The sequence below is a fragment of the Musca autumnalis genome, unplaced genomic scaffold (genome assembly GCF_047663935.1).
Source record: "Musca autumnalis isolate F117 unplaced genomic scaffold, ASM4766393v1 scaffold_2, whole genome shotgun sequence".
Taxonomy (NCBI): Eukaryota; Metazoa; Arthropoda; class Insecta; order Diptera; family Muscidae; genus Musca; species Musca autumnalis.
Window position 1 is genome coordinate 76,952,971 of NW_027411755.1, and position 27,899 is coordinate 76,980,869.

The 27,899-nt window shown below is 34.0% G+C and overlaps 1 protein-coding gene and 1 long non-coding RNA gene across 2 annotated transcripts in view; both read right to left on the bottom strand.

Annotated features, from left to right (window-relative positions):
• LOC141394131 (uncharacterized) overlaps positions 1-27,899 on the bottom strand; it is a 127,194-nt gene that overhangs the window by 91,454 nt on the left and 7,841 nt on the right. The gene's annotated exons all lie outside the window — the stretch shown is intronic.
• On the bottom strand, positions 25,113-26,895 carry LOC141392843 (uncharacterized). The gene is made up of 2 exons (XM_073965818.1): positions 26,680-26,895; positions 25,113-26,610 (listed from the first exon to the last, which is right to left on the bottom strand). Exons 1-2 carry the CDS (start codon positions 26,846-26,848, stop codon positions 25,214-25,216), a joined length of 1,566 nt encoding a protein of 521 aa, XP_073821919.1. The 5' UTR covers positions 26,849-26,895; the 3' UTR covers positions 25,113-25,213.

Consider the following 27,899-nt stretch of genomic DNA (forward strand, 5'->3'; position numbering starts at 1 on the left):
GTTCGCCCCATATATCATGTGTCTGGTCTGACGAATAACTTCACTTGGTAACCTGTCATTTCTCTTGTATCGGACCATCTTATTATCCTCAGTTGCATTAATGAATCACCCGACTTCATACGCTGATGATGAGCTACGTCGTACCAACCAGACGACATTGAGATCGTAACGTATGATGTCATTTGTGAAATGCTGAACTCCTATTTGACTGATCTTACCACCTTCTCCACGCAATTAATATGCAAATATCTGCCAATAAATCTACGGCTACTCTGTTCCAACCATGGACGGCAGAGGTGAGAACTGAGTTGAATATCGTGGTCGATGGTAGCAGAATTCCTACCACCAACTTCCCCAAGATTCTGGGTTTCCCACTCGACAACCCTCGACAGCTATCTGCAACAAGCTGAGATGTAGGTAAAAGATCCTCAAGTCCCTAGCCTGCCGCACTTGGAGTGCAGATGAAGAAACCTTGTGGACCACATATCACGCAATATGTCGGTCTGTAGTAGGCAATGCGGCGAACGTTTGGTCCGCGAATGTAAGTTCAACACATGAAAAAAATATTCAAACCTGTCAGCACGCCGCCCTGAGAACTACAACTGGTTGCTTCCTCATGTTTGCATTGGACCATCTACATGAGAAGACAAAGAGTCTTCAAGTACAGCAACACAATGACATGCTTTCGTTGCAGTACTTGCTCGGGTATTACTGTGAGAGCCATCTTAATCACCATATGGTGGATAAGACTCCCATTCCAGGCATGTCAGGAGGGATCTTTATGATCTTGAAAGGGAGGTCCAACGATACATTAAATAACCCCTACATGAACAAGCTTTTCAAGCAAGTTTAAATATCATTCACACGATCGAAGATGCGATAAACAATTATCGTGTGAATACAATCCGCGGATAGCGTCAGCCGCCCAGACAAACCAGTAGGCCTATTCTGTAACTTTTAACAACTATCGCTGTTTTGTTTTTCTTACAATAACAAAAGAAATTTAAACAATGTAAATTTCTTTTGTTATTGTAAGAAAAACAAAACAAACAAAAGAAATATTTGAAAAATATGCAATGAGTGAAGTTGTTAAAAAGTTACAGAATATGCCTACAGAGTAGTTTTGGCTCAACTACGATGGGGATCGTGCAACCGTCTGAGTTCCTATAGGGCATGCGGTACAGACCAGTAGTTATTACGTTACATTCCATCGAAACAGCCACAATCCTAGAACTGGAGATAGATCTAGAGCCAGATTTAGCAGAAAGAAAAAAACAATCACATAAAATCCTCTTACAAGAACAATAGTTATCGAGTCCCCCAGGCAGGAATTTTTAAGCTTTCGGGAAACATACGGCGAAAAACATAATACGACTATAAACAGGACCACAAAATCTATCTTCGTTGAAAAATTTCAAATTTACCCGTGAACTGGAAACTGGAATCAAGCGAAATTTTTGAACTTTTATGAAGGGAGTACCCAAAAGTGTTGTCCGATATAGACCTCTTTGGAAGTAATGGCTAGCACCATTTAACCGAAAAATATTGAACAATTATGGTAGAGGTATTCAAAGAGTAGGTTTGATATATTCCATTTTCGTACTTAATTTAAGTTTGGGCAAAATGTTATGACCAGGCCTGCGGAATCGAGCCATTTTTGGTCGGACTCCGACTCCAGTCAAATTTTTTTCACGACTCCTACACGCAGTGGGGAAAAATACCGAAATCAAAAAATGGACTTGAAAGAAACTATGAAAGTCTAGTACAGTATTGAGCTAGATTGTTGACTGTACTCAACGCCATATGTAATAATTAGAAATAGTTAACCAGAACGGAATAAAGGTACATTTAAAATTGATATTTTTTACAATAATAACGATTACCTTTTTTAGCTGTAAAATTGCGATAGACGTGTGAATTCTGTGAATATATTATTGCGGAATTTTTTGTATTTTTGATATACCGTAATGGTATTTAAATAAATTAAATAGCTTTGTAACCCATAGGTTATTTAAATTTAGATGTTTCGGGGTAAATAAATGTAAGGCCCATTTTTTAAATTCTTCAATTAAAATAGGGGAAATTAGTCGAGTTTAGCTTTAATTTTGTATGAACATATATTGTAAAATCGGGCGGTACCTTCTTATGGGGGCTATATCAAAAAATGGAGCAGTACCGACAATTCTCTGTAGGAATATTTTATGCGACCAACAAAGACTATATGCCAAATATTAGTCATTTCAGTTGGATAATGCACCTAAAATCATCAAAATTACATAAATCGGGAGGTACCGCCCTATGAGAGTTATACCAATATATAAAAAAATATATAAAAATACAAATCGACCAAATACATAAATAAATTAAGTAAAATTGTCAATCTAAAGCTATTCTTATCATAATTATGGATAAACATACAATAAAACATCGACTTTTATTTTCTGCACGCTAGATCTGCATTTTTTCCAACTGTGCCACACCAACTCCGGAGTCGATTTCGAAAATAAATTTCACCACTCAAACTGTATTAAATATTAATAATTTGTGATAATCTACACATTGATAATACAAAATCCAAATTACAGTCATTCCAGTGTGAAACCTTCAAGATACGTTATATCGTGAGGTATACCCAAATATGGTCGGTAAAAACGTGGACCGATATAACCCATTTTCAATACCAAACATCTTAAGAATAATGTAGATTTCTGCACCAACTGATATGGATCTATCTTAAATGATGCGAGCTCTTTTCTGCTTTCAACAGACTTGTCCATCTGTCTGTCTTGTGGTACCCCAAACAATTAGACTTAGCACCATTTAACTCGACAAATTGATTCCTGTCACATAAATAAGAAAAAATCAACTTACAGGCAGATTTTGAGAAATGAATATTTTTGTTAAAAATTGTAACCCACAAGCGGTTTCGAAACTCTTTCGAAAACTTCTTTAAAACTTGATCATATCAAATCCAAATCTTGCAAAAAATTGTTCGCCATAAAATTTTACTATTGGTCTCAGAATACACCAAATCTGTAAATCTTATCCAATCGCCAGGGATCTCTAAAAATGAAAACAAGTTTTAGAGTTAAAATCGGACTTCATCTGAGTTTTTTCAAAATTTTCTCACAAAACATAATTTTAGAGAGATGACGTCAAAGACAAAAATATTTTTTGTCAAATTTCAATATGGGTCTATTTACATTATATATCATGAAAATATCAGTATCAATTTTGCTAAAAAAAATGAAAATATTTCCCAATTGTTTTGATGAAATTTAGTTTATTTCTTTTTTGGAGTTGATACATGAAATTAATATGAAACTTGGTTCTAGGTGAAAAGTGTCAAAAGATGAAAAATTCTATACAAAATTTTACTATGAGTTTTAGAATAAACCATATATCACCAATATTTTTGAAAATTTAACATAGCTGAAGCCAAGGTTTTACCTTTTAGAACACGCGACTTGTGATTGTATATTATACAAATTAAATATTTTTGGATAAAATGAAATGTTGTTGGACGTGGCAAAAAATATTGGCCTTAAAAGATAATTTGCGTGGAAGCTGTGGCTATGTTTATGTTAAAAAATGGGTTGAAGCCAACTTGTCTTTTTTATTTTCTCTCGATTTGTGAGTAAACCACACTTCTCACGATTTTCCTGTCAAAGTAAAAGTAGAAGCTAACTAAATAAGGATAATCTCACTAATGTATTGCTTTTGATCTACTTCTACCATTAAATGATGCTGACATTTTGAAGTCAGATTTTCTTCTAATTTCATTACGCAAACAGGTTTTTCAAAAAATCGTATATTTATTGGATTATAGAACTCGCAATTCTGAGTTATTTGATATGAGTGTCGTGAATGTAGTCTACACAGCCTCATAGAAATCTGCATCCAAATGCGGAAATTTTGTGCGAACATTTTTCTAAAAATCATATTTTTCGAGTCTAATATTTGCAATTGTCATTCGATTACCTCGTACTCTATTGCACATTTTAGTTTTTTTACGTTCCGGATCTAATAAATCATTCACCGTGAAAATCCATCTACAATAACGCGAGTTACGAGAAATTTCAAAGTAGAAAAATCACCTAATTTTTTTTTGAAAATATCGCGCATTTTATCGCGTTTTCTGCAGGTCGGGTAAAAAATACTAGTACAGCACCTTCGTTTTTGCGGACACAGAGATTTAAAAATTTCACTGATAAGGGAGCTAGGTTCATTTTATTCCAAAAAATAGTATGTGATGCTACATCTACGGTTCTTGATTGATCGTCTTGAAATAGATATATATCGATATAGATTTTCATGGTGAACACTGAAATCGGATGCAGACAAAAATTGTATGCACTTTGCGCAAATTATCGATAGTTTATAGGTTTTTAATGCTAAAATGCAGTCGATGGATGCTACATCTTAGCCTCCAAATTATTTACACGTATTTTACAATGCATATAAATTAAAATGGGTCAAATAATCCATTCCATTTCAGAAGCCTTGAGATATATCCTCAGCAACCCAATTATCTTCCTCAATGGGAAAGCTTTAATATGAAGGTCTATAAAGCAAAATCTGTCTATTTTATAGGGAGATTTAAGCAAAATGTAGGAAGTATTCCTATAGATTTTTCCAATATTTTCTACTAATAATGCTTTTGGAAAAATATTTTTTCAATCAAAAAATATTTTTTTCACTACAATATGTGCTTATTTTGGCTGTAACATCGAAACTATAATACCAAGCGAGAGAAGTATACAGTAACAATTGCGCTAATTAAAATAATTAGCGTTTTATAATATTTTCTTTCTTAAAAGCAGAAATAAAACCGCCATAACTTTTGTCTGCAACAACAAAAAATTGGTTCGTCAGCAGATTAGTACTGGGGAATTATTTCTTATCCTATATACCAAAAATCGCTTATGTAGCGCGAAAAAAATTATTCTTTTTTAAATGGAATATTAAATAATTGACAATATTTGTGATATATATGTAGGTATACCATTTTCTTAAGACAATTAGACTATAAATTTATATATTTTAGAATGAAATTATTTGTTTTAATTTTGGACTGTTAATTTTATATAATTCCATACTTAATCAAAATCTAATAAAATCCTTCACTTTTTTGGGATATGGTAAAAAGAAGAAATGTTCCAAATCAAATTTCACTATGAGTCCCTGAATAAAAAAAATCTGTTGCCACAACATATAACATTCTTAGCCCTTGGATTTGATATAATCAAATGTTAAAGAAGTTTTTGAAAGATTTTCCAAAAATGGACCAAAACGACCCCTTTGATGAACCGCATGAGGGTTAAAATTTTTAACAAAAATATTCGCCACGTCCTCCTCTATAAAGTTGGCAAAGATACTATATACCTAAAAAGCAAGGATTCCAAGATATCTTAAGTCGAATATTTCGAAAAAAAAAAACTAAAAATGGGCGGAACTTGCCCCGCCTACTTTGGTTACTTTGCGATGTAAACTTTAAAAACACCGATACATGTGTCCCATATTTTTAGCTCTACTTTCATAATCTACTCAGTTTTCCTTGTAATTTTTTTGCTGTAGCATAGTGTTATGTATTCTAACATCTCAAATAAAGCCGGTAATATAGATATTGACCTGAGATCATCAGAATCACGAACAGAGCGACAATTGGGAGTAGGTGCCACTCGAGCAGTCTTCCAAACAGGAGGGAACGTCGACGTAGTTAAAATGCAATGTTAATCCGATAAGCATTATTTCCATAAGAAGCATTGACAAAGTAATCATTAATCATTAATGCAGTTTACATCAATATCAATCCCCGAGCATCCAGCATTTATTTTTCAGGAACTTCCAAAGCCTTGCAGAATCCATTCCATTAAGAATTTATATTTTTTATTACATTTAAATTTTTAATTCTTGATAACGGTACTTTGCCCATATCCAGTTGATGTCAACTTATTGTACTCAAATTTTATATTTATAGCCCACCCATTAAATCCCCATCCAAAACTTTTGACAATATCAACAAAATTTTCGGAATTAGTTATTATTATCCATTATCGCTTTAGATTACCTGGGAAATATTTTTCAACTTGAAAGTGCTATAACTTCATTATGGATGCACATATCGACAAAATTCTTTCAGATTCGTCATATCTGAAGTATTTACTGTAAGAAAGAAACGTAAACATATATAAAAGTAAACATCACATTTTTCGATTTTTCAGTATACCATTTACACGAGGAGACTTAAGATTTTCCCTATATGTCGGTGCAACAGGATGTTGTCGATGCTGTAGGCAAAACCATCAAATCACCATCCAAATAGGTAGCCATTTTAAATCATCTTAAAGTCGATGTAAGTTATGTTTACTTATTTTTAGGATTCAATTTGTTGCACAAGACCTATGTGCTAAAATTCCAAAATATTATTACTATTGCTAACTTATGGCCTAAGGTTACATTGCACTGTAGTTCCGCCCTTGGACAAATATCGAAAAACTTATGGCGACAAATTTGATTACGAATGTAATAAATATTCTCTAAACACATGATGTTTCTAATATTCAGTATTATTTTTGTCAATTTACAGCGGTAATACGTTAAGTAAAATCGAAGAAGTTGTAATTTGTATGTTGTGCCTTAAAAATGTAAAATACATCCGCAAAGCATTCGTAGTTTATGAGCGAAATTATAAAAAATTTAAGAGGTAAATGTATAATTTCCAAAATGCAAATGATAGTAGGTGGTATTGACAATGTTTTTACGGAAAAACATATTCATAATTCGTTTTCTAAATTCCCTAAAACTAAATTCTTTTTAAATGACTTCTTCTGGTATTTTTAATATCACTACTATTATTTTATATTGAGTTTTACTAATGTTGTTAGTATTTGTAAGTCTCGATATTTTTTTTAATACAGGGGAAAGTCTCTAGTTTACGATGAAAAACATTCCAGCTGCCCCCACCCGACACCCGGCAAGTTATTCCCCTTATACCACGCCTGTAAAATCGTCAAAATTCCGAAAATTGGGAGGCACTTTTATATGGGAGCTATACCTAAACTTGGACTTATATTGAACATTTTTCGCAGGGAGGTATTTTATGCACTGAGAACACAAATTGCAAAATTACAGCCAAATCAGTTGAAACATTTAGCAAAAATAGTTCAAAATACCGATTATCGGGTGGTACCTTTATATGGGGGCTATACCTAACCGTAGACCTATATGGAACAGTTTTTGCAAGGAGGTGTTTTGTTCACTCAGAATTCAAAATCCAAAATTTCAACCAAATCGGTTGGAAAATCTGTCTAAATTCGTCAAAATACCACGAATCGGGCGGTACCTTTATATGTGGTCTATACCTAAATGTGGACCTACATCCACCACAATTTTTCTATCTTTTTGGCTCGTTATAAGCCTATGTTTAAGAATTCGAGGCGGTAGCTCGATTAGAACTATTTTTGGCACTCCTTTCCACACAAGTGGGACCACTGTGCATTGTCGTAGTCTTATCATATCAGGTCTAGTGGCTAAACTTCACCTATCACACCGACAAACTATGAACTGCTTAATGTAACTTGGGTACTTATTACAATCATTTATTCCAAATATACAGGGTGATCGGAAACAAAATATACATTTTTAATATATGTATGTATTTACATATTTATGTACAAACGTAAATAAAAAACCAGTAAGGAAAGGATCAAAGTCGGGCGGGGCCGACTATAGGATACAGTACACCACTGTGAAAAGGTAATATATATATGGGAGCTAAATCCAAATGTGAGCAGATTACGATATAATTTGGCACATATGTATATTTCTAGACCAAACACCGTCACACATTCCAAATTTCATCAAAATAGACATACATAGCGTCTTTTGTACATCAAATACCTTAAATCGGGCGAAAATATATATGGGATCTATATCCAAATCCGAACTGATTTCGATAAAATTCGGCACACTTATTTCCAAATTCCGTCACACATTCCATATTTGATTGAGATTGAACATATACATATAACGTGTTTCGTCTACCAAATACCAAAAATCGGCCGAAAATTTATATGGGAGCTATATCCAAATCTGAATCGATTCGATATAATTTGGCAAATTTATCTATAGACCTAATTCCATCGCACATTCCAAATTTCATCATAATTGGACAGATACAGCGTGTTTGGTGCATCAAATACCTTAAATCGGCCGAAAATATATATGGGAGCTATATCCAAATTTGAACCAAAGCAATAGCGTTCTTCATTAGGCTAAAAAAATGATCTTGCCCAATTTTCAGCCAAATCGAATTGGACGCATCATTCACATTGCAAACTTGTTATGTAACTACGTTGGAGTGTAAAGGGGAATGAGGCATACCAAGATGTCGCTGGTATACACTTGCCATTGAAGAAATTCGGTCTAGCTCAGTGGCCACTCCTGACTAGCCATAAACAAAATTGATTCATTATTAATTCACAATCACAAACAGGATGCTTTATTTCAAAAAAAATGATATGATGTTGTTGTTGTTGATATGGGTACCCAAGGTGTTTGTTGGGATACCATGCCCTCCCAATGGATTTTCTACAAAATCCCCAACGAGTCTCACCGATGATGATGACTCCCAAAATCAGTAAAAAAAATTTATATTCAGTTCAGAAATGTATACGAAATTCAAATTTGTTTTTGCATGTCATTCCCATTCGTGCCACTGTGCACCAAAATATTTAATACTACCCTCAATTCTTTCTACCAAATGAGCTCACTGGATAAAATGCTGAAGGTGAATATCCAATAAGGATAGATGGACGGAGATCATAAATAATGGGATTGACATTATATAATTATCAGGTAAAATTATCAATTAGAACATATGCATATATATACCATATGCAGTACAAAACAAAAAAAAATCGGAAATGTCCGCATCAACAAAAAAAAGGTATCATTTACTGTTTTGGTTGACCACAAGTCAATTTAACGTCGAAAAGATTCTTAAAATTGTGGGTATTTATATGTCTATATATGCATATATTTTAACCGAGGTATGCGACTGATATGATTTATAAATAAAGATGGTGTTTATGGATCGTAAACGTAATTTTTTTCCAAAGATCGAAATTCAATAAAAACATCCAATAAATTTGTACGGTATACGATACTCACAATCTGTCGACCTGCAACGTAGTCTCGACGTATAAAAATTTCTTAAATGCTTTTTATCAGAAGGCGCGGAATTTTAAACGAAGTTTTCAAAGATAGGAGAAATCTGTTGTAGGTTCTTTTGTTTTCTTAAGAAAAGTCGCACTCGAAATTATTTAACCAAATAACAGAAAAAAAACTTCGAAATATCCATCCACAAGAATCACTATTGTAGGAAATAACCGTCAGTAAAATATCGAATACTAGATTTGTTCAACAAAATTCGGATGAAAATTGTACTATATCAAGTATCATGTTCTCAGGAACCTAAATTTTCTGACCGGACTACACTGGGTAATCGCGGGTTATTTTCCTACAATAAGCAATGGACAACAAGTGAACAGGCATACGCCGAATATACCCATAAATTTGGAAAAAAAAAGAAACAATCTCGAGCGCAGAACAAAATGAAGATGAAATTTGAAAAGCACGAGAAATGCTAATAGAAAGAAACTACAACAGTTGTTGATTTAGCCGACTATTTCTCTTTCCCAAAAAAAAAAAGAGATAAAAAAAAAAATCATCAAAGAGAGCAAGAATTTGTTTTCTCTCACTAAAGTGAGTTGGATTTATCGTTGATCGAAAGAAACAGAAAGATGTTGTTGTTGTAAATTTCTTATTCGAAAATGGAAATGAGAACAGTACAACAACAACGTACACTAAAACGTTTCTGTTAAACCGTTATTGCAAAGCTTTCATGATTATCTTCATCTTCTTTTTGCACGCGGAGACGAACCGTTACAGGTCCAACAACAACATTAATTTCTTATACACATACATACAGGGCTATGGCTATGTATGTGTGCATACAAAGTGCAATGCCAAGAGAATACTTAAAAAAAGAAAGAAATAAATAATTTGCTCTGCTGACGTCGAGGGCTGGATGTAGGAACTGGTTTCCAAAATATAAAGATGACTACTCGGCTTCACCGTCGAGGAAAACAGCAAAAAAAAGACTGGTCCCACACCTCCCGGTCTGTAACTGGTTGGTATGGGTTACCAGGAAGGAGCAGGATGGTTGCACCGACTATATCTGTGTGTTATATTGCGTACTTACAGTTGGAGGGTAGGCATTACCCTTAATTCGGATTAACATCTCCTCTCTAATGCAGATTGAAATTGTGTATAAAATGGCGGCAATCACAATGTTGTTAATGGATGCTTTTGTGTGAAGGTGGTTCTGTGAGTTGTGGCTTCCTTCTATTGTGTCGCAAACGGGAATGCTGGCAAAAAGTTCCAGAAAGTTCTATTTTTCTAGGTGGTTGTGGTGGCTTAATGTAACGTTAGTTACACAACGTGGATAATGGCCGACAAAAAAAATTCTAGGCTGTGGTAGCGGATTTAATTTTCCTTTTTATTGCAAATTGTTTAATTGTTCCATAAAGCGGGCTAAAACGATGGTTGGTTTTCCTCAACTAATTTGTTCGCCGTTGCACTAATTAAGCGAGGTTATCTGCCGGTGGTTGTAGTGCACGAATGCGGCAACACGTGTAATTATGAATTTCACAACTGCAATCAGGAAAAAAACACGAATTCTTTATAATTGAATTCAACAAATTTTCTTTTCCACTAAACTCACCATTTCTTATAATTTTACCCTTACTTGGGGCTATGAAACAATTTTCCAATTGGAAATTACTTATTCGTTATGCGAATTGAGTGAGGTTGGGATTTACTTCCCAATATTCACGAATTACACTTTGTTAATTTTTTTTCCTTTTCAGGGATGTTACCGCCACCACAATTTTATTCGAATGATTGCAATTTGTCATTGCCTTTGGTGCCTGACATTTGCAATTAGCAGTGATGCCACATCGACAAAAAAGAAAAACAAAAATTGTGTGAAGAGGAACACACGATGATTGTGTGCTGTATTGCACACAATCACGACGTCGTATACGCAGCGGCTTACGCCGTTGTTATACAAGGTTAACATAACAAACTTTACGTTGTAACATTTAATATTAAAGCATATTTTTGGGCTGATAATAAAAATTACATTGTCCCTTACATACATGTCGATTATATACTTTCTCAACCTCGTATCTTAGAAATATGTATGCGGTTTTGACTTTTTCATTGTTATGTTTGCGTTATATTACTGCAACCACTTATTAGCTCATTATGTTGTCAATATTTTGCAAATATTAATAAAAATATTTGAGAATCTTACAAATAATGTCCTTCGCCCTAATAATTCAATACATAAAAATAAAAATCGATTTTATTTTTGGACATGTGACTGTAGTTAACGCCAACAGATTTAAACGATTGTTAAAGAATACCGCCCGATCTTTAAAGTACACACACCTTTCTACTAAAATTATTTTGTACAAGAGTGATGGCATAATACATGAGGATGAGGATTTAATAAATAATTTTTACATCGAACGACCACGTCTTTTGAAGGCGGTATAGTCCCCTATAAAAGTATCACCCGATATTATTTATTTTCGGGATTTTACTAACAATAACCGTTATAAAATCACTTTACGAAGTGATCTGGAAAACACAGCCCAACTTTGTGTTTCAGACAATTTGGACTTTGGACAATATGCACTTTATAATATTTTGCCCAAACTTAGTTTAAGTTCGAAGATGGACCATATCGGTCCACTCTTTCGGGTACCTCCCCCACAAAAGTTCAAAATTATTCTGTAAGATGGATGAACGATAATTCTAGAACGGAGCAATCGATTTGGTCCAAACTTTGCACATCGAATTATTCCCTCCTGGTATAGATCGGGTTGGAATATAGACTAAATCGGTTCACTCCTTCGGGTACCTCCCACAAAAAAATTGGAAAAAGTGAAGTTTAGAGCTCCTCTCGGATCGTTTTGCATTTTTTTCGACAGGTTGAGGTTGTCCTTGCGGTCCGCTTTACGATGGCGCAATTCCCAAGATAATGGCTTAGAACCTCAAAGAAATCCTGACGGCACCAACAAATACGCAAGATAACTCTCGTAAGGACCTTCTGATTGACCCAAACTTTGCACATCGTATTATTTCATCTGGTCATGTATCAAGTTGAAATATTGACTATATCGGTCCCGTCCTTTGGGTACCGTCCACACAAAATTTGGAAAAAGTGCAGTTAGTTTGAGGTTTCGTCTCGGATCTATTCAGGGTTCCTAGTACAAGCGTAAAATTTTTATCCGGAATAATTCCATACTTTCTGAGATAATGACCCAAAAGCTCCAAAAAACCATGCCTTAAAATTGGTTTGTTTTGAAATTTCAAATCCATCCAATAGTAAAAGAAAACATGTAATAATGACCCTATATCTGCACACTAGGGTGGGGCGATTTGTGTGGAAGAAAAAAACCTTAATGAGCCCTTCGCGTTTCTGATTCCTGGTATTGAACTGAGCAAAAAAGTCCACTGGACCATATATCTACCGTAAAAATCGAGCCTCCCGATTTTGACTTTAAGTTTTTTATTGACGTTTTTTGGATATTTTGGCATATAACAGCCAAACCATTGGGATTTTCGATCCAACACAAAGACAAACATTGTAGCCAAGACAGTAATTGAAAACTCTCTAATACATCGCAAAAGCATTGGAACGCGCCTTCAGGCTGTTTTGGCCTTAAGAATGTGCAAACTTTTCGGAAAATGTCGATAAATGACATTGTGCTGCAAAATTTGACCCGAAAAATATTCAAGTGTTCTGATGCAAAATTATATAGTGTTGGGATCCATGGACAACGACAATGCCTTTATTTCGTTTGGGTCACTTCGTTTTATTTTTTTATAATGGTAAAAGTAGTGAAAATCTGGGTCTCTTACATTTTCAAATTTAAACGGGCATATCTTATTTTTTACACAACGGATTTCTTTTGATCCTTCTTCCTTTTAAAGGGGTGAATAATGTCTTTTGAATAAGCTATTATTGTTTTAAATCGGTTAACAAATGGCTAAGTTATAGTGGTTTATGTCTGAAAAACCCCACCAAAAACCTATGAAGGAATTTCTCATAATTTTCAAAATAAATATTGAACAAAACAAAAAAAACATTATATTTTTGAAAATTATGAGAAATTCCTTTATAGGTTTTTTGTGGGTTTTTTCAGACATAAACCACTATAACTTAGCCATTTGTTAACCGATTTAAAACAATAATAGCTTATTCAAAAGACATTATTCACCCCTTTAAAAGGAAGAAGGATCAAAAGAAACCCGTTGTGGAAAAAATAAGATATGCCCGTTTAAATTTGAAAATGTAAGAGACCCAGATTTTCACTACTTTACCGTTATAAAAAAATAAAACGAAGTGACCCAAACGAAATAAAGGCATTGTCGTTGTCCATGGATCAAAACACGATATAATTTTGCATCAGAACACTTGAATATTTTTCGGGTCAAATTTTGTAGCACAATGTCATTTATCGACATTTTCCGAAAAGTTTGCACATTCTTAAGGCCAAAACTGCCTGAAGGAGCTTTCCAATGCTTTTGCGATTTATTAGAGAGTTTTCAATTACTGTCTTGGCTACAATGTTTGTCTTTGTGTTGGATCGAAAATCCCAATGGTTTGGCTGTTATATGCCAAAATATCCAAAAAACGTCAATAAAAAATTTAAAGTCAAAATCGGGAGGCTCGATTTTCATCGTAGACATATGGTCCAGTAGACTTTTTTGCTCAGTTCAACCCCAGGAATCAGAAACGCGAAGGGCCCATTAAGGTTTTCAAATCGCCCCGGCCTACTGCACACGTTTTGGTATAACACCATAAAACGGTACCGCCCGATTTCAGGTATTTTGACGTTTTAATCTATATTTTCCTTCCGAATTAGCTATAATTCGGTATTTGGGGTTAAGAACATAGACATACATTTATAAGTGAGCTGTTCCGTGCACACATCGATTAACTCCACTTTTTGAAAAATCTTAAATTTAAGTGTCAAAGCCCTTGATATATTCATAACTTTTTATATTATAAATATATTATTTTTAAAAAATGATTAATATCAGCTTGCAGCAAATCTGCAGCTTTTCACCATATTGGAGTAGGTGGCGATTGTCACATGTTTAGTTATATAGTTATATAAAATTAGCCGTAAGTCATGGTGGATAGTTTTAAGATGATCATCAATAAAAAATGACTTTCCTGAAAAATGAAGATTAGCACGTTTAAATTACAAATAAACAATGTCAAATATCCAGATATAACAGATATACAATGGCAAGCATACATATCATCATTGCTCTTCTCAACTTTTCGTTTTATGGAGATAATCGAAGTATGCACCTGGCGGCTCAATTACATATGTATTTCCAAACGACGATATTGAATTTATACCATACAAAATAATTCTTATTATAATAATATAGCAGGAGCTAATAGGCTAGAAGCGAATTGTTTAAGATCGATCGATGCAGGGGAACGCATATCCAAGGATTCCAACATTTTTCTATTATATTCTGTACCCAAGAAAGGAATGTAAGACACAAAACTCCTACTTACCTTGAACATATAGGCAACTTGTCAAGAATTTCTCTATACGCCATTTTTGGAACAGAACAATGGGAAGTATACAGGTCAAACATTTCATCAATTGGTCAAATCTCTTAATGAGATCAAGTATATTCCATGCCTTTGAATATATCTCTACTGGCTTATCAATACTATACGAGGTTTCAGATAAGGTTAATTTTAGGCACATTTGTTGACGGAACTACTTGTAATTTGATATTTGAAATTCCCAGTGATCATCTTCACAAAAAATTTTCAATCTAGGACCATGTCAGATTTGTACTACCTATAATTTGACATTATGAGGCTCACGCAGTCATGATACATCTCCACAAAAAATTGGCATCTATGTAAGTGCACTTCCCGATTTTGGGTATTTTTAAAATTATGGCTAAAATTGTCGACCGATTTAGGTGTAATTTGGCATTTAGGTTTCCTAGTGGTCAAAACACTTCTCCACCAGAAACCACCCATATAACGGCATGGCCCGTCTTAAGGCATTTTGAAGTTTTTATCTGTTTTTTCATTGTATGCTAGATGCGCTTTCAGTGCCCACAAAAATTTCTCCAGCGCCAACTGGAATAGGTTTCCTTGTTGGTATTCAAGCACTGTGAAGTTTATATCTATATTTTTTTGGTATAAATTGGCTGTAATTTGACAGTTCCCAGTTATCCAACAACATCTGCTCCACTTATTCTAAAGTCCAGTTTCCAGTGGTCAAAAAACTTCTTCACCTAAAATTGTGGACATAAGATATAGCCTACATATAACCACTCCATAACCAGAAACAAGTAAGAAAGTATCATCAGTGCTGACGAATATATGGTAATATTCAAAAAAGTTTTACAATCGTTGAAGTTGAGGTTCACCATTTAATAAGTCGCGAACTGTTAATATTTTTTATAAAATATGAATATATTTATATTAATTGAAGTGTTTTAGCCACGATCTCATAATATGGACCATAACAAATAATTTTCGTGGAAGCTGCGTTGGTGGTAATATAAAAAAATGGGAAAAATGTGTTGAAATAAACAAGTTTTTTTGTGTTCTTTCTTGATTTCTGGCCAAACCACGCAAAACTCAAACCTGTGCTCAAAGAGAAAACTAAAGAATACCCCTTGGGCAACATGGTTCTAGTGTATGACTTTTCGGTATATACACTGCATCCCCCTAAAATCGATGCTGACATTTTGAAGTTTTGATTTCAGTGTTTTTCGAATTTTTCTTATAATTAGAGGGTGCAACTAGATAATAATCGAAACTAGTTTGTAGAATTGTAGAACTCGCGATTCCACGTCGTTCGATGTATATCTCATGAGTGTGCTCCGTACAGCTTACTACACCATTTTCAACTGTAATTCAGAAAATACCAAGTGTAATTCAGACATTTTATTTGAAATTCAGATGTTTTATTTGTAATTCAGACATTGTATTTGGAATTCAGATATTCCATTAGAAATTCAGAAATTGTATTTGAAATTCGGAACTCGTCAATTTAAATTCAGAAATTCCATTTTAAATTCAGATAATTCATTTAAATTTCAAAAAATTTCAATTGGAATTCATATATTCCATTTGAATTTCCTGGGGAGATTCAGTAAATAATTTGAACGGTAATAGTTTTTATGATTTTCTCCAACAGCATCCTTATTATTTTTCCAGAATTTCTTCATCTTGTCCCACTTTTCCGAACGGATCATCATTTTTAGATCACTTCCTTGTTTGTTCTTATGCCACGGATTTATCCACTCCCATTTGTTCAACATCGTGTTTACCCACCTTTTCAGACCATTTTCCTTTAAAATTGAATGTCGTACTTCCTAGTTTTGATATAGTTTTGCAACCTCCGTCAAGTTTTGTCAGTTATCGTAACTGCAATTGGGAAAATTTTAAGTATGATGTAACTGAAAATATTCTGAATCACTATCCAAATGCAGATACAAATTTGTCAAACAATGAGATCGATGAATATATTCATAAATTTGTTCGTACCGTTACTTCAGTTTCCGAAATTCATTCAGAAAAAGTCCTGACTGGAAAAAGAAAATTTATTGTTTCTGATAGAATAAAAAATTTGTACAGAATTAAGTATGCTTGGCAGAAACAACTTAAACGAATTTACCAAACTTCTAGTAACAGACACAGTCCTGAATACAGTTTATTATCTAAACAAATTCAATTATTGGGAATTATTATTAAAAAACAGGTAGAACTTGAGCAAATTTCGCATTTTAATGAAAAACTTAAAGGAATTAAACCGGGCCCGAAGGCGCACAGACAAGTTTTCAACATTACTGGTCATCGGAAAACCAAACCCATTGAAAAATTATCTGTCGATGGTACCAATATTTCTAATGATTCTGAGTGTCTTAACCAATTAAATTCGTATTTTTCGAATTTATGTAACAATCCTTCTCCTAATTCTTCAGCAAATGAAGAATTAATAGGCAGTTATATTGCTAACGTCCCCCAACACAGTTTTTCATTTTCAAGTGATTCGGATGCAAGGAATCGGGGTAGATGTGAATTCCTTACAACAACAAAAGAAGTTGTAGACATTGTAGGCAATGTAAACAATAAGAAATCATCAGGGATCGATTCGCTTTCCAATTTTATCATTCGCAAACTTCCTATGAAAGCATTCGAATTTTTAGCAATAGTTTTCAATAATTGTATTTCCAATGGATATTTTCCTGATTCTTGGAAAATTTCGAAGATAATTCCTATAAAGAAAAAAACCAATAGTGATGATATTTCAAATTTAAGGCCAATATCTTTATTATCAAATTTAGGCAAACTATTCGAGGTAGTTCTTCGTGTCAAAATGGATATTGGAGTCAACCTGCCGTATGTACCCAATTCTCAGTTCGGTTTCAAAAAGGGACACTCTACTGTCGATGCTATGCTAAAATTTCACAACGACATTGTTTTAAATTTGAGGGAAAAGAAATGTACAGTTGCGGTGCTTCTTGATGTTGAAAAAGCTTTTGATCATGCAAGTCATAATGGAATATTGACCAAAATGATTAGAATCGGAATTAGTCCCTTAATGATTAAATTATTTAAAAGTTTTTTTCACAAATAGAAAGTTTTGTGTCCAATTTCAAAATCAGGTATCAAATTTATCAAATGTAAAGTGTGGTGTCCCTCAAGGTTCAGTATTGGCACCCATGATGAAATTATAAGGTGGCGTAAAACGGCCAGCTGATTGGTTTCAATCTGTCAAATATTTTGTTATTGTGAATAAATTGTATGAAAACGTAAACAAACATTTTGACATATTGAAGAATTTTCGGCCAAAATAGAGTTGTTGTTGTGCTACTTACGTGACCTGTTAAATAGATCTTGATTGGCACCCCATTTATACAACATTTTTATGTACGATTTCCCTCACAATTATGAAAATTCATCAGGCATTTTATATGCGGATGATTCTTTATTGTATTCCCACAGCGAATCTCCCGCTAGAGCATTATTAAATATTTCTCAATACCTTGACAATGTGAAACAATTTTATGACACATGGGGCATAAAAATTAATGCTGCAAAGTGCGAAGCCATTTGCATCAGAAATGCTTCGGGTAAATGTAAAAGATTTGTTGTTCCGGAAAGCAAATCTTTACAGCTGTTTTTAAATGGGGTTGAAATACCATTTAAAGATAAGGTCACATATCTTGGTATCGAATTTAATAAACTTTTTAAATTTAATGGGCATGCCAGAAAAGCACGAAATAAAGCTCAAGGCGTTTTTGTATCATTTTTAAAAATTCTCTATAATAAAAATCTACCTGTCCGCACAAAATTGATGCTATATAAGACTTGTATTCGGCCTGTTATTTTGTACGGGGTTCCTATTTGGTTCAATATATCTCCGTCGGTTATGAAAGAACTTGAAATCTTAGAGAGGAAAATTTTGAGACTCTGTATCGGTAAAAATTTTAAGTGCGTCAATAAAAGATATTCTAATAACTACATTTATACAAATTGTAAGATTAAGCGGCTTTCTAGGTACGTCTGTGATATGTTGGAAAAGTTCAACCAGAGATTGGCACTTCATGAAAATCAACACATGTCTGAAGTTGTGAATAGTCAAGTAAACATTAGCTGGTCAAATGTTTATTATTTATCCCCTTTGGGACTTTCATTGGAACACAACGATGGTATTTCTGGGTTTTACGAAAAGGCCCTTGCCGGAACCCTCCGAGGGTAGTTACATGTTTACCTTCTTTTGTCTGTTTTTGTTTTTTTTTTGTTTGTTTTTTTAGTTTTAAGTACACAACCCCTAAAATTAAGAAACCTTTTAATCAGCCCCGGGAGCAAGGGCGTATATACCTTTATAAACACTATCTATGTATATAAGCGACAATCTATGTATAAGCCTGATGCTGTAAACGCCATTTAATCATTGCGATAATACATTATAGTCGTAAGTGTTCATTATTATGTAAAAAAAAATCACCTTATTGTTATTCTTTAGTCTCAATTTGAAATTCAGATATTCCATTTGAAATTCAGAATTTTTCAATTGAAATTCGGAGTTTCCACTTTAAATTCAGAAAATATCAGTTGAAATTTAGAATATCCATTTTAAATTTAGAATTTCCATTTGAAATTCAGATATTCCATTTGAAATTCAGAATATTTCAATTAAAATTCAGAAAATTTCATTTATAATTCAGAATACTAATAACAAATTAAAATTAACCTGGTACTAGGGCAGTGCAAATTCTCCCAACGTCCAGAGGTCCAAATGTTCATCTCATTGGAGCCATAGGCGCGTGCAGTATAATAAAAACGTATCGACGCCGTGGAGCCTTCAGAGGAAACGATGCAAAAGAGTGGGTCCAGTCGGTTTTGTCCAAATGGGTGGAAATGAGGGACCAATTGTCGGAACTCGTTCTTGTTGTGAATAACGCTCCATGTCACAATACATAGATTGGAGGAAATATTTTTGCAATCCCCCGCGTCTCTTTTATGATTAGCGCCTTATCCTCCTCAATTAAACCCAATCAAAATTATACGGGTAAAATAAAAACTTGTGACCATTCCAACCGTGACACCACCAAACATCGGTCAGAAGAGGTTGCAATATTTGGAATCTATGTAGTAATAGTAGTCCAAAGCCGAAAATTTGGTGCGTAAATTTTCTGAAAAAACCTATTTTTTGGCTTTAAAATTTACAACTGTCGTACAGGTACTCCTGAACCCCGCGTGATTTTAGTTTTTTTACGTGCCGGATCTAATAAGCCAATCCGCGTTCGAATTCATCCACTAAAACCCCGGATATAGATACCTTGAAAGTAGGAAAATCTGCAAAAATATATTTTGACAATTCCGCGAATTGAACGGGGGTTTTCTTTGATTATTTTTACATAAATGTAATCCTTCCCAGCAAAAAAAGTCCTGCCAAAATCATGGGTTTTGTAAGGGATTTTTGGCAGCCGTAACTACTCGCAAACCCCCTTTCTTCCCCATTATTTTTACAAGGGCATGTCGCACTCAGTTTGTAGTTATTTTATGACCACTATGTAGAATAACTAGTTATTCTGTGGCCACTAGCAGTTGAAAAGTAAGTTGAAAAAATTCTATTTTTAGAACAGTTGATGTAGAGTTTTTTTTTTTAATTTCATCACACTTCTTACTTTTATTTTACTTTATTTTATTTCGCTGTCTGCCCGAATTGAACCCACGAACCCTCTGATTTCTAGCCAAAGACACTACACGCTATGCCACGCACACGAATATTAAGGGTTGCTTAAGAACTTAAATGTGCAGTACACATGTGCACTACGAACTGTTATTTTTTAATTAAAAAAACTCGCGTGCCGACAGTGAGCGTTGAACACACAACCCTAGGATTTATAGTCGGACACACACTCACTGTGCCACCGGCCTCATTACTTAGTGAGGAGCAAAGTAAGTAGGTTTGCTTTGTAATTTTTTTAAGAAGTATCCCATTACTTTTCAGATTACTTGTAATGGGAAAAGAAGCTTGTTTACATTACTTTGTAATGGGTTACGTAATGACTAATGGATCCGAATTTTTGCTGGGTTTATACACGATTATAATATTTGGCAAAGAGGTGTGTCACAAATTACAAAGATTCGGAAGTAATATCCCTATTTATCCCAACATAGAATGTGGTGGCACATCCGCAGTTCTTGACGAATCTGTCTAAAATAATTTATATTGACGTATTTTTAATAGGCGGCCATTGAAATCGGATGCACCTTATAATCATATGCACATCGCGTAATTTTTGCCCACTTGAAGGTTTTTTGAATAGTAAGATGCAACTGATGGCACACTTTGGCCGCTGAATAAAACATGGGAAAATCCATGCATATTGATAGACATGGACTCCCTGTATCCGAAAAGCACATGCACCTCAACTTATTTAAACGGATTCGCGAATTACACGCTTTTTAATTTTTGTGTTTTTTCTATGATTGTAATTTCATTATTACGCTCTACTACTTATTTCTGTTGCTTATCGCAAAAAGCAAATATACTTTCACGATGACAAATTATTTTCCTTGTAATAGTTTTAGCAAAATACTTCAGGTTTTGTATAATTAGCGAAATAGTAGAATAACTCCCAAAAATATTTCTCCAATTTTTCGCATTAAACCAAAATATATATTTTTAAAATAAATTTTAACAATAAGTTTTCGTCTTTTGTTGTTGCTGTAATATGCATGCAATGAACCCAATCTTTATAATTTTGGTCTCACATTTGTCTATGCGTTGTCTAGATTCTGTACGTATTTTTAATTTATTTTTTAGAGATTTTTATGGACTCTGAATTAGAATAAATACAATTTACCCCAAGATTTCTTCATTATTTTTTTATTTTCCGCGAAAATAAAAATAAATTTTGCAAATATTTTATCATCTACGGATAGTTATCAAATTCTGTTAACGATTTATGATACATTTTTTATTACAACCCAAAGGGAATTTTTAAATATTTTTTCTTTATAAGGAAACAAAACCCCCTATAACTTTTGGGTGCAGCATCCAATTTTGTGAACGCGAACATATTGAAACCACAATTTTTTTCTTACCAAAAATCGCGGATGTGCTCGCAAAAAAAATTAAATTTTTTTTCAATGGTATTGAAAAGGAAATTTGAAATTTACCATATACCCTCACCCATTGAAAAAAACCAAACACAATAAGTATGCCGTATATTTAATATATTGATTTTGTATCATGAGTTTGCTTTAAAATCTGTAGGTACCGTAATGTGGGGCTTAGAGTGGTTTTAAAAAATCGATGTCGTATTTTTTTTTATGCGGCACCATCCTAAAATGTTTAGTTTAAAAATTAAGATTGCCAAAGTTTGAGCTCAATCGGAATATGGTAACACGTACCACTAGGGCCTCAAGGTTTCTATCGGCCCTTTATATAGCTAATATTAAAATCTGACCCGATTTTCAAAATTTTTTGTAGGATTACTTGTTTAGCCGCTACAAAGAACTGGTAAACTGTTTTCATCGTTTGGACAATAAATGTGGCCTTATCGATGAAAACAGTTTACCAGTTCTTTGTAGCGGCTAAACAAGTAATTCTACAAAAAATTTTGAAAATCCGTCAGATTTTAATATTAGCTATATAAAGGGCCCATGGAAAATTTGAGGCCCCAGTGGCACGTGTAAACATATTCCGATTGAGGTAAATCTTTGGCAATCTTGATTTTTAACAAAACTAAACATTTTAGGATGGTGCCGCATAAAAAAATACGACATCGATGTTCGCCTCTCAAAATACGTACACTCGTTTTCATGGGAATTTGAACACATAACACGTGTAACATATATTTAATGAGCAGGAAAAACACTAATCTTTCCTGCGAATATATATTTTACATTTAATTGCACACTTTTCACTCATATTTTCCATTAATTCTGAAATTGTTGGTTTTTCTAAAAAAGCGCTACATTTTTAAATTTTGTATTTTGTCTGTCATAATTAATTTATTTCCATAAATGCTCTCATTTGTTAGAGAGCAACGTAGAGAACAACGTAGAAAAATCGTCGTTCGTTCTCAGAATTTTGTATGAGGAATCAAGTAATTTATTCGTATTTGAGGGTCGAACAACGAATAGAGAACGAACGACGTACCGTGGAAACGGGCTATTAGAGTTATCTTAAAATTAATAAAGTATACGAGGATTTCTGAGTGAAATCAGACACTTTTTCAAGATGAGGTTTTTGATTTGCTTTATTTTTTGCTGTGGCGTATATGTTTTAATTTTTTTTTTTGACTAACGGTTCCAGAGGTGTCGCGCCTTGAAAAAGTCAAATTTTGTAAAAACTATCTGCAAAGAAATGCTAATAACTTTCTTAATATTGGTCCAAAAAAAAATCTCTCTTGTATTTTTTGTTGTTTTATCTAAGAAAAAATAGAAACAATTTTGCACATTGGGCTTGTATGCAATTTTCGCGATTTAAAATTTAAATCAATTTTTATCATTAACTGTACTTTTCAATTTTCTTGATTTTTTTTGTATTAAACTACGATTAATTACAAAAATTTTAAGTCCTATTTGGTAGTGGGATTCGAATGATTAATATTTTTTGTTTATTTTTTAAATTTGTCAATATAATTTTGCATTTATAACAATGTGAAATATTCGTTATTTTACGAAAAAATATAAATAGTTTCATTTATAAACATTTGTTTTGATGTTTTATTTAAAAATATATCTTAAACATTTTAAAAAACTCCTTCATTTTGCGATTTAAAGAATGGTTTAGCAATTAGAGTACCAGCATTAGTGCGTTATCGATATCTTTGGCCATTTAATGTCTCAAATTCAAATACTCTTTCGTATTTAAATAGTCATCTACTGGTGAACATTTCAGTTTAAATATCATTTTAATATTTCTCTCGAATGCCTATTCATATAATTCACAACCTGTGGTTATTTGATCATCATTTTAGTTCGGCTGTTACAATAACAGCCAAACCATTTTCAAAATCGAAAAATGACGAAGTTTTTAAGACGTTTAAGACAAATTCCCAAATAACAACAAAACAAATGTTGAATTTTTTTATTATTTTTTTAGTACAACAAAAAACAAGAAGAAAAAAACAAGAAAGAAAAAATTGTATTGTATTTTAAATTTTTAATCGCGAAAATTGCATCCAAGCCCACTCTGCAATTTTTTTTTATTTTTTCTTAGATAGCTGATAAAACAACAAAAAATACAAAAAAATATTTTTCTATTTGAACCAATATTAACTTATTAGTATTTCTTTGCACATAGGTTTTACAGAATTTGACTTTTTTCAAGGCGCCATATCTCTGGAAAATGTGAAAATGTACTAAAATGTTTTGTTGATAAGCAGCATCACCACAGTAACAAATAAAGGAAATCAAGAACCTCATCTTGAAAAAGTGTCCGATTTCACTCCCCCAAATATTGCCACGGCAAACCTTAAGCAACTGCTGCAAATTTCATGGAAATGGGTTAAGTAGTTTTGGAAATATAACACATTTAAAGATGTAGACGTGGTAGGGTCATTAGGCCCAAAGGAAGTACCTATATTAGGCCGGGGCGATTTGTATGGAAGGAAAAAAGTGATAGTGGGCGCCTGGAGTTTCTGATTCTTGGGATTGTACTGAGCAAAAAAGTCCACTAGACCATATGTCTACGGTGAAAATCGAGCCCCCGGATTTTGACTTGAAGTTTCTTTTCAAGGTGTTTTGGATATTTTGGCATATATCTAACAGCCTTTTTTGCTCAGTACAACCCCAATAATCAGAAAATCCACGCGCCCGTGGTGGTGTTCAAATCGCCCCACCCTAACCTATATTCTAGATTAATTCGTAAATTTTCAAATCGATACATACGTTATTATTGAAAATGTGGCGTTTTTTTTAATATCAATTAAAATATGCAGCCAAGTCCCAAATAAGTACGTATGGTCTGATACATAACCACAAATGTCTCGCAAATTAATTCTCAAACCGGTACATTCGTAATTCTTGTAAATATAGCAATTTTAAAAAAATATAGTATAGGGGAGGTCCCCACTCCCTCCGAAATTCAACTAAATTTGTAGCCTATTTTCACCGGGGACCATCCCTGTGCATTCCCTGACAATTTCAGAAAAATCAGTTCAGTAGTTTTTGTAGAAAAAGATTAAAATTGAAAAAAGTGGTCGTAAAAGTGGTCATGGTCAAATTTTCTTTGCATAAAAACCTCATTTGGGTTATGACGAACATTTCAAAAAAAGATTATCCAAATCAGTCCAGTCGTTAAAGAAGTGGGGAATAGGGGATTACACCGCCCCTTCCGAAATTCAAACAAAAATATGTAGCCTATTTTCACCAGCTTACCTAGAAAAGATTAAAATTGAAAAAAAATTGGGCGTAAAAGTGGCCATTTGCAAATGCATAAAAACCAAAGTTGGGTTATGACAAACATTTCATGCCATTGCCAACGAGAGATATCTGATTTTTATTTATATAGATATATATGTATATTATTGATCCGAACTCAACGAAAATTTACTTCAGCAGACCAACTTGACGCAATACCCGTGTCGTTTGCTCTATCAATGATGTTCGATAACGTTCAATACTGTGATCGGATATTAGTGCCTGGAAATTCTGGCTAGGTTGATCATCGTGGTAATGCTGCAAATGAGCAACTGTTTCAGGCATACCGAAGGGTTTACATGAATTCAACCATTCTAGGCTATAGTGATTGTGCAGCGTCACTGATGTGTTTGTTCGATGTAGACATTTGGTAGCATAACCTGGACGTGAGTAGTTACTCGTACGGTAGGTGTGGTTCAGGAAGAACATATAGCTTGGGCTTGCTGGTGCGTTGCTGTCATCGTTGCTACTAATGATTGTGAACTTTTCAGGGCTGTAGGGGAAATAGGTGTTTCGGAAGCACAGAGCCGTAAAACCATGGGTACAATTCTTCGACTCAGTGTACGGCATGGATGCTTCAATGATGTCTTGCCAGGTTCGAAGCTCTCCCAGTGGCATGATAATTTCGTCAACATCTACCAGCGCTATATACTCGTACTCGTACATGTGGCGATAGAAGCAATCGTTGTAGGGTATCAGCTCATTCAAACGCTTATTAAACATTGTAGATTTTAAAATCCAATGCTCCAAGTGAGGCAAGCCCACAACTCCGCCAACCAACGTGATGGGTTTTACTTCGACAAACCCTTCCTTCTCGTAGTGGGTCAAGAGCTTTTTTACATTGGGATGCACATCAATCTCGTACATGAAGACTTTCTTAGCTCCCAACAGACGATGCATTTCCAGCCATTCAGCCAGCCGGTTGGACAAGTCAATGTAGGGAAAATCCAAACCTTTAACACATACGGCAAATGGAGCTTTTGTTGCGACTCCAGTGGGTTTGTTATAGACCACATTCAAAACATTTAAGGGAGTGTCACACTGATGAACAACAATGGAAACCGCCTGGGGAATATGATTGGCCCCTTCTGCTTTTCCCGATGCCATTGATAAGGGACAGGTCATAAGGACGGGGAAAAACATGCGATAACCACCCCATTGCCAAATCATTTTATATTCGCTTATCTGAGGTATTTGGGGGAAATTTTCATTTTCATACCAAACCTGGCAGAAAGATTTGGGAAATGGTGGCTTCAGTTGATTGACTAGGGCCAGAATTCTTACTACTGGTCCCTGTGGCAAATCGGCTCGATCATCGTAATATGCTCCATACAGATGAAATGTTAGATTCTCTCGACTATAAGTCTGCCAGTAGTTGTTGTAAAAGTGCAACGTCTGCAAAGCTGGGAAAGTGGCACAGCTGGGAGATTTTCGCATTGTTCGATTTGCATGACGACGAGCATAACCGAATGGAACATTGGGTAGCTCTTGTTCAAATTTACGAAACAACTCATCGATAGAGGGTTCTGAAAATCACAGAATAGATGATTTCGTCCATTTTAGAAATGTAATTTAATTTTTATCAATAAAATTACCATCTCTTTGGTCGACGGCAATGTGTTGCCCCTCCATAAACACCGCCAGTTTAGAACGGCGATTCCATTTCGCCAGCAATGTTTCATGGTAATGTAATGTTATCACGACCAGATTCAGTGTCAAAATAATGACAAAGATTTTAACAAAAATGTCGAATCTATTCCGCATTACACTCGAAAGATCGATCAACGTCTGACCGGTGACGCTTTTCACGATGTACTGGCATTTAATGGTAAATACCAATCTGCATGGAGCAATCAAGAAGTCATCATGAAATTTGATATCTTTAGAGTCGATTGATAACGATCGAATGTGATACATAGAACATCTATGTTACAAGCAAGGGTGTGGAGTCGAGCCGTATATAGAAGTTAATTCCTTATAGATTTTAGACTACAACCATTAGACAGATAAAAAATCCGGCTACGTGAACAAAATCTTAGCTGCCCCAAAAAGTCCTTTTTTACAGTGATTTTTTTAACTTTGCACACTTTTCAGGTTTGGATGAAAATACATTAATATGAAAACCAATATGGGTCCATTTTTTCCTATAGCCCCCATATAGCGGTACCACCCGATTTCAGGTGTTTTGATGATTTTTTTTATTTTTAGTCCGAATTGGCTGTAACTTGCCATTGGGATTTCCCAATTGTACAAAAACTCCCCACCAAAAATTGTGAACGTGGTCCAGATTTTGGTGTGGCCCCCACATAACGGTACCACTCAATTTCAGACAATTTAAAGTTTTTATCTACATTTTCGGCCTAAATTGACTGTAATTTGGTTATGGACTTCTCAGTGGTCAAAAATATATATACTAAAAAGTTAAAAATAAAAAATAATTAAAAAAATTAAGTTACAGTGTTTTATTTATAAATGCATTTAATACTAGAAAAACAATTTTCATGATGAAATCTCTTAAACAAAACGCTTGCATTTGAATTAAAAAGTCTGACAATATTAAACGGCAAGCGTTTTATTTGAGAGTTTCCATCATTAGAAATTATTTTCCAATTTTAAATGCATTTTTAATAAAACACTGTAACTTAATGTTTTTAATTATTTTTTATTTTTAACTTTTTAGTAGATATATTTTTTACCACTGAGCAGTCCATAACCAAATTACAGTCAATTTAGGCCGAAAATGTAGATAAAAAACTTTAAATTGCCTGAAATTGAGTGGTACCGTTATGTGGGGGCCACACCAAAATCTGGACCA